The sequence below is a fragment of the Coenobita brevimanus genome, chromosome 12, assembly GCF_032717465.1.
Source record: "Coenobita brevimanus isolate Jiangsu-jjx chromosome 12, ASM3271746v2, whole genome shotgun sequence".
Classification (NCBI taxonomy): Eukaryota; Metazoa; Arthropoda; class Malacostraca; order Decapoda; family Coenobitidae; genus Coenobita; species Coenobita brevimanus.
The window spans coordinates 729,676-740,000 of NC_136965.1; the positions used below are offsets into that span (position 1 = coordinate 729,676).

Consider the following 10,325-nt stretch of genomic DNA (forward strand, 5'->3'; position numbering starts at 1 on the left):
TCTCGTGGTCCCAAGTTCATCTCATAGTGAACCCTGTGGACTGCAGGCTGAACCACTTAAATCATCCTTCAATAAGAGTTCCTATGACCCACCCAGGCTCCTACGACCCACTCTCACCTCAATACCATAGCCTGCCATTACCCTGAATACAGTGCTAGAGTTGACCACACCATGAAGGGGGGTAATGAACACAGAAAACACCTATATTGTTTCTAAATTTATGTGTGTTTGTGTGTCTGGGTAATTTGTGGGAGGCTAGTGTTAGTCCTTGTGTTGATTATGGTGGGTCCTCTCTCTCTCTCTCTCTCTCTCTCTCTCTCTCATCACCACCACCATCATACTTCTCATCACCATCATAAATCTCTCTCTCTCATCACCACCACCATCATACTTCTCATCACCATCATAATCTCTCTCTCTTTCTCTCTCTCTCTGAACTACAACCATCACGGAGGGTTGTCACATCCGTTTAGCCTATTGTACTAAGCCACTGACGACTTGGTGTTACGCCTTCACGTGGTGGCACGTATATAAAACCGGGCAGCTCAAGTGCTGAGTAACATAACGTCAAGTGCACGATAATGAATAAGGATTACAGTATATTATTTCCTTTCTTGCAAAAAATTACTAATCTTATCGTTTAATGCTGCACAGTACTGTGAAGAAAGCATAAATTAGTATTTTGAGCACAATTATAACAACAAATATTAAATGTAAAGATGAATATTAAAAACAAAGTCAAAGTGACAACACTTGTGTTTACAACGGCGGCCATCATACTTTCCTGCCGGACACTATCCCGCGAGCATGATATCAACCCAGCACATTTACATAAAGCGATTTATTTATATTGTGGAACGGTTCAAATTAGACGCCTTCCATCTTTCCCTTTTGCTGTAGAATTTATCACTGCAATCTATGAACGCTTATTCACAGCAGTTTATGAAAGGGAAAGGAAAAAATAGACCCTGAAAAGAGTTCGAAAATGTGATACTTGGCATATTTTCCCTCTGACGTCATGTCATCCTGTATCCTCCCACCCTACCAATACCCCCTCCAGTGTTGAAACTGACTACAGTGGGTAAGAACGCATGTTAAATGCAAAACATACTCAAGCTACGATCTTATGCCGCGCTATTGATACAATCGTGAGGACGCTGCTAGTAGCAGCAGCGTTGGAGAAAAAATTTCACCACCACAGGTTGTATCGGTCGGATGCGTCAACAGCACAACATAAATCCATAGCTTAAACATGTTCTTAATTCAACTAAAAGACACGACAACCATCTGGCAACAGATCGAGTAAAATGCATGAATTTGCTTTGAAATTATGAATTGGGTTAATCCTATGTATACAAAGCTTGAATACTATCAATGACAATTTATTTACACCTGTCCTTGTTCAAAATATAAAGCATCTATTACGACAATGGTTCAAACTCAGCGCACATAGATTAATGTATCACCATTCTGGAAACTGTCCACGATGGCCGCCGTTGTATACACAACTGTTGTTGCTTTGGTTTTGTTTTTCATATCTCCCTTTGCAATTAATATTTGCTGTGCCAACTATGCTTAACCTACTGGGTTATATTTCCTGCATGGTATTATGTAGAATTAGGTGGTAAATATACAGCAGTTTTGCAAAAGGAAGGAGGAGATGTACTTGCTAATTATCATACACTTGATGTGTGTTCCCCGCATTATGGGGCGTGCTTTTGGCGCCATTTTCTTTCTACGATGAGCAACATGACGTCAACCTGGCACATTTATACAAAGCAATTTATTTATTTTACGCTTCAAATTAGATAACTTTCCGCATTTTTCTTTCCCTGTACACTTTATCACTGAAAAACCAGAACGTTCATTCACAGCAGTTTATGAGAGGAAACGAAGAATATCGATCCTGAAGAGATTGAAAATGAGATACTTGGCATATTTTCCCTCTGACGTCATATCATCCAGTACCCATCCTCCCTACGAATACCCACCCCCTCAGTGTTCTCAGAGACAGAGTTGGGGTAAGACGCATGCCGAAGGTAAAATATGCTCAAGTATTGGTTTTATGCGGTGCTGTTAAGAGATCGACTCGATGGGGGACTGAGCCTCGACCGCTAAAAGATGCTTAAGCTACGGTCTTATGCAGTGCTATTGGTGCACTCGTGTGAGGCCTGCGGATGTTTGCTCCGACAGAAGGGGCGGGGCTTCAGCAATAAAATCTATCTACATTGTTACGGATCTAGAAACAACAATAGTACAGCAGCAGCAGTAGTAGTAGTAGTAGTAGTAGAAGAGGTATTGGTAGTAGTGGTAGTGGTAGTTGTTGTGGTAGTAGTAGTAATTGTATAGTATAGTAGTAGTAGTAGCAGTAGCATATGTATAGTACAGTAGTACTAGTAGTTGTATTGTAGTAGTAGAATTGTATAGTAGTAGTAATATTAGTAGTAGTAATAGTAACAGTAGTAGTAGTAGTAGTAGTAACTGTTGTTGTTGTAGCCCCATGTTCTTGCGAAACGTATACCCTGTGCACTGCAGGCTGAGGATGCCCTCCTCCTGAAGTCCACCATCGTTCTTTTGAGGGATAGTTAAGTAGATGAGGGACATTTGTATAAACAGGCAGTGGATCCGTCTGGCTATACCTGTGCCGCCACGTGAAGGCGCCCTCTCAAAGCAATATAAAAGACATATTACCCTGGACTTGCTAGGATCTGTGAACTGGGTGGAAGTCTGGTGCTGTGTAAACCTTGGCTCTCGTAAGTCAAAACTGATTGGCCATACCGGCGGTGACTGGGGCCCTTGTTAATTTTTCCCCCTAAGGAGTTTCCGGACGCTACTAGTTGTCAGAAAACATGTTGAATTAGAACCATCTCCTCCTCCTCTACCCTGGGGAAATACCGTACCTAGTCTGAGAAGTAGGGAAAACACACACCTTCAAGATCACCTGACAGAGTACAAGTAACGTCACTCACCTTGAAGACCATAGTGTCAGGGGTCACCAGTGTGTGGTGCCAGTGCCCAAGTAGGTGCGAGGGGAAGGTGCACGGGTGGGAGGTGACGTCAGGCGGCAGGGGAGGCGGCTGCACGGAAGTCAGTACGTACGTTTCATACCTGCCAGAAAAAGGTGAAAGGTGAAAGGTTATAGAGTGGTGTGTGAGATTATGTGTAACTCTGTTTCTATCTGTGTGTGTCTATCTGTCTATCTGTCTGTCTGTCTGTCTGTCTGTTTATCTGTCTGTCTATCTGTCTGCGTGTACGTCTCTGCCTGCCACGTAAGAAGGCCAAAGGTCGAGGTCAAATGTCGAAGGTTATAGAGGAGTGCATGGTTGTGTGTGTATGTGGTTATGACTAAGTCTGCATTAACCCCCCTCACCCCCCTCCTCTCTCTCTCTCTCTCTCTCTCTCTCTGCGGTACAAAATAGGTCAAAGGTCATAGTGATGTGTATGTGTGTATGTATGTACTGTACTCGTATGCATGCACGTGTGAGGTTATGTTCGTTCCTCTCTCTCTCTCTCTCTCTCTCTCTCTCTCTCTCTCTCTCTCTCTCACACACACACACACACACACACACACACACACACACACACACACACACACACACACTTACCCATCTGTTGGAGAGCTAAGTCCATTTTCACATGTCGAGTCTTCACTGAAAGCCACGAATATCCTTCCCGTCCCAGCCTCCTCCAAAAACATCTGTGGGGAAAAAAAAATAGGGACCTTACTATGACACTTGATTGTTGCCTGTCGTATTCTAGGGGTAAAAACTGTCTTGTGAGCCTCGTGTAGTTGATAGGTAGGCATTCTTCTTGCCGTACTTTAAATGTAGGTTGAGGCGTCTATGGTGCTACGTCACGGTCTGGTTCTTACTACTGACCACCAATACCACAACTATCACTACAAGTACCATAATCGCTACCACTACTACTACTACTACTACTACTACCACTATCACTACAACTACCCCCACTGCTACTATCACACTGCTACCACAACTACCACTATCATGACTAATATCACAATTACTGTTATCACAACGGCATATCTACCGCTACTGCCACAACTACAAGCCTACCACAGCCACCACTACTGCCAGTGTTAAGGTGTAATAAGCAGAATAAATCGGTGAGAAAAAGGTGCCACGAAGCCTGCAATATCACCTCGAATAAACCAGTGTGTCCAGGCATCTCGATAGGAACGGATCTTGAATTTGGCTCTGTTATATATTTGTATTTTTACTTGGAGGGAACGATTTACGGGTTTCAGGCCTTAGGTTCTTTCTTCCTTTAAACAAATAATAATAATACTCACCCCACACTTATATTTAGGTGTGGCGGGGGGCGTATTGTTGAAGGTGTGGTCGTGAGTGTGGTCGTGGTCGGTGGAGGTGTCCCAGACCGCGAAGTAGTGACGACCATCATGTCCTCCCCACGACCCCAGGCACTGAAGACCTCCTCCTGGTGGGGATAAGTGAGCTATAGGAGCCCGAGTGTCTTAAAACCATCATCTTGGCTACTTAATCCTCCTGATGGGGGAGGGAAGTGCTAAAATTTTCCTTGATTTGCTATACCAAAAGGAGGAAGACGAAAGGGATGAGGGGAAAAATGAAGGCTGCAGAATTGTAAGTTAGTTGTGCGACGGAAGAGTGGGATTTTGCAAGATAAAAATTGTAACTTTTTAAAATGACGTCTAAACTGTAAGAGAATTGTTAGAAAGAAGTTAGAGGATTGTAAGTTTGAGAAATCTTACTGACTTTGTGGGTGACCCAAGGAACACTGCCGATAAATAACCTCGTATCCAAAGCCGTGAGAACAGTTAGGAAATTTAAACCAAAAATTGTAAGGGAATCGTTTGAAAGTTAGAGGATTTTAAGTTTGAGAATTCGTGCTTACTTTGCGGGTGGCTGAAGGAACACTGTCGATAAATAACCTCGTATCCAAAGCCGTGAGGGCAGTTAGAGAATTGTGAGATGGGATGAGGACAGGAGGCAGCTTCCAGATCTCCTCGTCCTCTTCTCCGCTGGTAGGTGAAGGTGAAGCGACCATTGAAGGGGCACTCCATTACCTCTATACCCGCCTCTCCGGAGACTGACACGGTTTCTGTACAAATGAAGGAAGGAAAAATCTATACGCTTTTCATTTTAACTTGGCTTTACACATCAAATAAGACAGAAAAAAAAAAAAAATCCATGTACTTTCTGCTTCAACTTGGCATGCACCATTCAAAGGACACTTCATGACCTAGCTCACCCTCCAAACTAACCTCACCCTCCAAACCCACTTCACCCTCCAAACCAGTCGTCCTCCAGACTTACTGTATAGCATGAAGTGTGATGCCTTTCGCTGCTTCACGTCTTTGTAGGTGGGGCAGTTTTGGAGGGCGGTGTGGTCAGATGTGTAGCAGGTGTGTAAAGGGGAAAGACTCCAAACCTGCAGCACTCTCCCAGACACCACCTCCAAACGAATGCATCTGTAGCATTCTGAACTGACGGACCTGTGGGGAAATAGGTAGATAGATTGATAGGTAGATAGATAGATTGACTGACTGATTTACAGGCAGACATACATACATACATACATACATAGACAAATTGACAGACAGGTAGACAGAAATTAATTAACTGTAAGAAATAAGGTGCTACGTAAATTTCACCTGTCGTGCAAGATAATAAAATAAGTCGCAAAGAATAAGGTGCTACGTAAACCTCACCTGTCGTGCAAGATGATATTGTCGTCGAGTCTCACGTGGCAGAGGCCCCAGCCGGAGATGGTGTCGGCGTCCACGTCCACTTGATGATACCTGACGCCCACACCCACGCCCACGCCCACCTGCATCTCCCACCTGCCCTGTATCTCACCGGGGAAGTAACATATGCACCACCCTGTAGATGAGAGAGAGACAGGGTGAGGTGAGGTTAGGTTAGGCTAGATCAGAGAGAGAGAGAGTGTTACAAGAACAAGTAATGCCTCAAAATGCCTTACGACCCAACTATACCATTAGATTTTATTCACTAAATGCATTATCTAATTCCAAACTATCTCCAAGAAGAAGAAGAACAACAACAACAACAACAATAGGGAAGACATCAGCCCCTTACGTCTCAAAATCTTAAAAAAACAAAACAAAAAATAGGAGGGAGGAAAGAAAAAATAATAATAAGAAATCCAGTCACTTGCTGGGGCTATAATCCATGTGTAAAAACCAAGGCCACTTCTTAATACCCAAGCAGTGGCAGGCGAAGGCAGAAGCAATGACGATACGCACGATGAATGGGAGAGAAGGCGTAGTACCGGTGGAACACACTCTCTCTCTCTCTCTCTCTCTCTCTCTATCTATCTATCTATCTATCTATCTCTGTCTCTATATCTTTCCCACAATATGTACCCAGTTACTTTATTCATCTCAAGTCCTTGGTATGGGTCTTAAGGCAGTTTGAGGTACCACTTGTCCTTCTCTCTCTCTTTCTGTCTCTCTCTCCCTCTCTCTCTCTCTCTCTCCGCTGTCTCACCTCATGCACTCTCCTCTTTATCCCTTCAACCCTACAAGAAAGATAGCCCAAAAAATCAACTACTTGTGACACGGCGCCTTCCTTCCATCAAATCTCAAGGCTTCGTCATGCTTCTTGAAAGGCTACACCCCAACCCCAGATGAGAGAGAGAGAGAGAGAGAGAGAGAGGGAGAGAGAGAGAGAGAGAGAAAGAGAGAGAGAGAGGGAGAGAGAGAGAGAGAGAGAGAGAGGGAGGGAGGGAGGGAGAGAGAGAGAGAATGCCTGCTTGAACATGTGTGGGGGTGGACTGAACGGAGGCTCTGTACTTGGTGACACACACACACACACACACACACACACACACACACACACACACACACACACACACACACATCAGAAGGGAGGGGGGACTGATTACATTAAAAAGATCACAACAATATAACAACGGAGGTCGCTGCCTATCTATCAATCTATCTACTATCCCTCCATCTGTCTATCTATCTATCTATATACATTATACGTATAAATCAAAATAATCTAACAAGAGTGAGGTGCAGGAAATAAAGAAGGGCAATAGAGACTGAGGAGGAGAGGAAGGGAGAAAGAAGGAGAGAAAGGAAGAGGAGAGAGGGAGAAAGAGCACGAGAGGGAGGAAAGGAAAGAGGAATGAGAGGCAAGGAGGAGAAGAGGGAGACAGGGAGGGAGGGAGGGAGGCAGGGAAAGGAAGGTAATGAGAGAGAGAGAGAGAGAGAGAGAGAGAGAGAGAGAGAGAGAGAGAGAGAGAGAGAGAGAGTAGTGGTGGTTACGAAGCTACTCTGTTCCGCTACTGCCACACATTCTCTCTCTCTCTCTCTCTCTCTCTCTCCCTCTCTCTCTCTCTCTCTCTCTCTCTCTCTCTCTAATATGACACCAACTTAAATTACCAAATCTAAAAGATTACCCGGATGTTTGGGAGTGGGAGGGAGGGAGGGAGGGAAGGAGAGAGGGGGGAGGAGGGAAAAAAGACAAGGAAGGGAGTAGGGAAGAGAGATGAGGGGAAGGAGGGAAGGAAGGAAGGAAGGAAGAAAGGAAGGCAGAATTGGGGAAGAAAGTGAAAAAAGAAAAGAATGAAAGAAAGAAAACGGGAAATGGAGGAAGGAGAGAATGAATGAATGAGTGAATGAAAGGAAGGGAGGAAAGAAGGAAGGAAGGAGGGAAGGAAGGAAGGAAGGAAAGAAAATTACGAAACTGATATAGAACACGTAGGAGTCAAGAGTAATGAGTTATAAGGAATGAAGGGTGTTGGTCTCTGTGTGGTTGGCTCTCATCCGTGATTCCTCCCTTCCTCCCTTCCTATTTCTCTCCCTCCCTCCTCTTTCCTCCACGTGATTCCTCTCCCTCCCTCCCTCCCTTCCTATTTCTCTCCCTCCATCCTCTTTCCTCCATTCTTCCTTCCCTCCCTTCCTTCCTATTCGAGTAACTCATGTGGATGTGAAGGGAGTGGATGGGGGTGGTGTGATTGCAATATACAAAAATCTATTTCTCTTACTCACGTTTATTCTTGATCCCCCCCCTCTCTCCCTCCCTCTCTCCCTCCCTCTCTCTCTCTCTCTCTCTCTCTCTCTCTCTCCCTCTCTCCCTCTCTCTCTCAAACCTCCAGATGGTCAGTCATATTTCTTCTCTGGAGGGACAGGAAGATAAGGAAGATGACACGTGAGAGAGAGAGAGAGAGAGAGAGAGAGAGAGAGAGAGAGAGAGAGAGAGAGAGAGAGAGAGAGAGAGAGAGAGGCACCGGAAGTCATCTGGCACCACAGCTGTTTAGAAATGCCACGTGCCCTGGGGGGGGGGAGAGGGAGGGACGGAGGGAAGAAGAGAGGGAGGGAGGGAGGGAGGGAGGGAGGGAAGAAACAGAGAAAGACAGGACTGAGAAAGAAAAGGAGAAGGAAATCCAGAGGGAGAGGGAGAAGGAGTAAGAGAGAGAGAGAGAGAGAGAGAGAGAGAGAGAGAGTACCGGTGCCACAGTTATATCTATGGCCGGAACAAATCACTTCAGCCTCAAGAATTACATCACTGAAACAGCAGACAGAAACGTGTCAATAGATTCCTTGATATACCCCTTACATACAGACCTGAGTTAGCGCCCATCATCCACTCACTTGATGTAGTGCTGCCTACCTCTTCCTTCCCTCTCCTCATTCTGCCTCTGTGTCTATTCTCTCTATATCTGCCTTTCCTTCCTGTCACTTTTTATTACCTTTCTTTATACTTCAGGCGACCCTTTACTGACTGACAAGGCTAATGGTTTCCTGTAACCCAGGAAACCATTTACAACGCTGGGTGGTAACCATATTCCCAAAGAATGGGGAAATGTGGAGCTTAATATGGTGCCCGTGTTAGCCGGGTGGACGGGCAAATGTGGCGTCCATCCAGCAACCCAACCTCCACATCATTCCCAGCGTCTCACTGTGGTAAGGCGCTGTCAGCCGCAAGGGAACATCGCTTCACTGCACGGAACGGCCCTGCAGGGGTGGTTGCTTGCCTGCGGTTGATGAGTCTGCTCCACCAGACAGACTGGGGTTAATGGACAAGAACAACATTAACTTGGCCCAGATTTTCGTCCTTTTGCAGCTTATTTCACGTAGCTCACTGACAGACTAGACAATGCTAAGGCTCTACATCCTTTCCATTGCGCTTCTTCGTGACTAGCATCACATTGCAGTGTTAATCCATTATTACAATTCAGCATTCAAGATGGACAGATGGCAATTTTAGGCCAAGCTACAGAAATCGAGTGGTCCAATATTCGAATTCTTGGTGTGGACGGTGGGGATTGGTGCTGAAAATGAGAGAGAGAGAGAGAGAGAGAGAGAGAGAGAGAGAGAGAGAGAGAGAGAGAGAGAGAGAGAGAGAGAGAGAGAGAGAGAGAGAGAGAGAGAGAGAGAGAGAGAGAGAGAGAGAGAGAGAGAGAGAGAGAGAGAGTCTTTCCTAATGAGATATCCCATCACGAGACCATTCTGTGTGTGTGTGTGTGTGTGTGTGTGTGTGTGTGTGTGTGTGTGTGTGTGTGTGTGTGTGTGTGTGTGTGTGTGTGTGAGAAAAGTAAAAGGAAAATAATTATATGAAAGGAAAGAATGGAAATATATGAGATAATAAAGCAAAGACTGAAAAGGAGAAAAGAGAAAAGAATAAAGGAAGATATGAATAGAAGATAAACGAATGAATGAATGAATGAATGGGGTGAAGGAAGGAAGGATGGAAGGAAGGGATGGAGGGGAGGAAGGAAGAAGGAACGAAGAAAGGAAAGAATGAAATAACGAAGGAAAAAGGAAGAAAGGATGTAAGGGAGGGAGGAAGGAAGGAAGGAGAATGATGGGAGAAAAAGAAGGCAGGAAGAAGGAAGAAAGTAAGAAAGGGAAAGAGGAAGGAAGGAAGGAAAAGCGTCGAGAGTAAAAACGATATAAGAAAATAATAAAGGAAGATGAAAGAGAAATATACAAAAGTGACGTCATGGCAGAAAAGCAAAATTCGAAGTAAATCAGCTCGTCACTTATCTTTATTTACTTCAAAATTACAACATATTTAATACGTGTTGGTAATTTACAAGTTTCGTTTATCATTATCCGCATCAATGACGAGAAATAAATTGCTAAAAGTGCCCAGACTGATGGTGAAGGTGAGGTGTGGCCGAGATGCTCCTGGCTCCGAAACATCAAGGTGTTTGTTTTGGTGCGGCAGATACGATCCCGCCAGACAAAACATACCCCGTCTCTCTCTCTCCCCCTCTCTCTCTCTCTCTCTCTCCCTCTCTCTTATGCGGGAGTGGTCCAGTTCCGTTAGATAAAAAAAAAAGAGTATATC

The 10,325-nt window shown here is 44.7% G+C and overlaps 1 protein-coding gene across 1 annotated transcript in view; it reads right to left on the reverse strand.

The window, feature by feature from the left end:
* LOC145413149 (uncharacterized) overlaps positions 1–10,325 on the reverse strand; it is a 31,793-nt gene that overhangs the window by 16,364 nt on the left and 5,104 nt on the right. Inside the window, exons 3-8 of the mRNA XM_080282878.1 lie at positions 5,711–5,882; positions 5,316–5,494; positions 4,894–5,100; positions 4,313–4,458; positions 3,606–3,697; positions 2,970–3,108 (exon numbers count right to left, since the gene is read on the reverse strand). Of these exons, the coding sequence (XP_080139004.1) occupies positions 2,970–3,108; positions 3,606–3,697; positions 4,313–4,458; positions 4,894–5,100; positions 5,316–5,494; positions 5,711–5,882 (935 nt within the window). The remainder of the gene's footprint in view (positions 1–2,969; positions 3,109–3,605; positions 3,698–4,312; positions 4,459–4,893; positions 5,101–5,315; positions 5,495–5,710; positions 5,883–10,325) is intronic.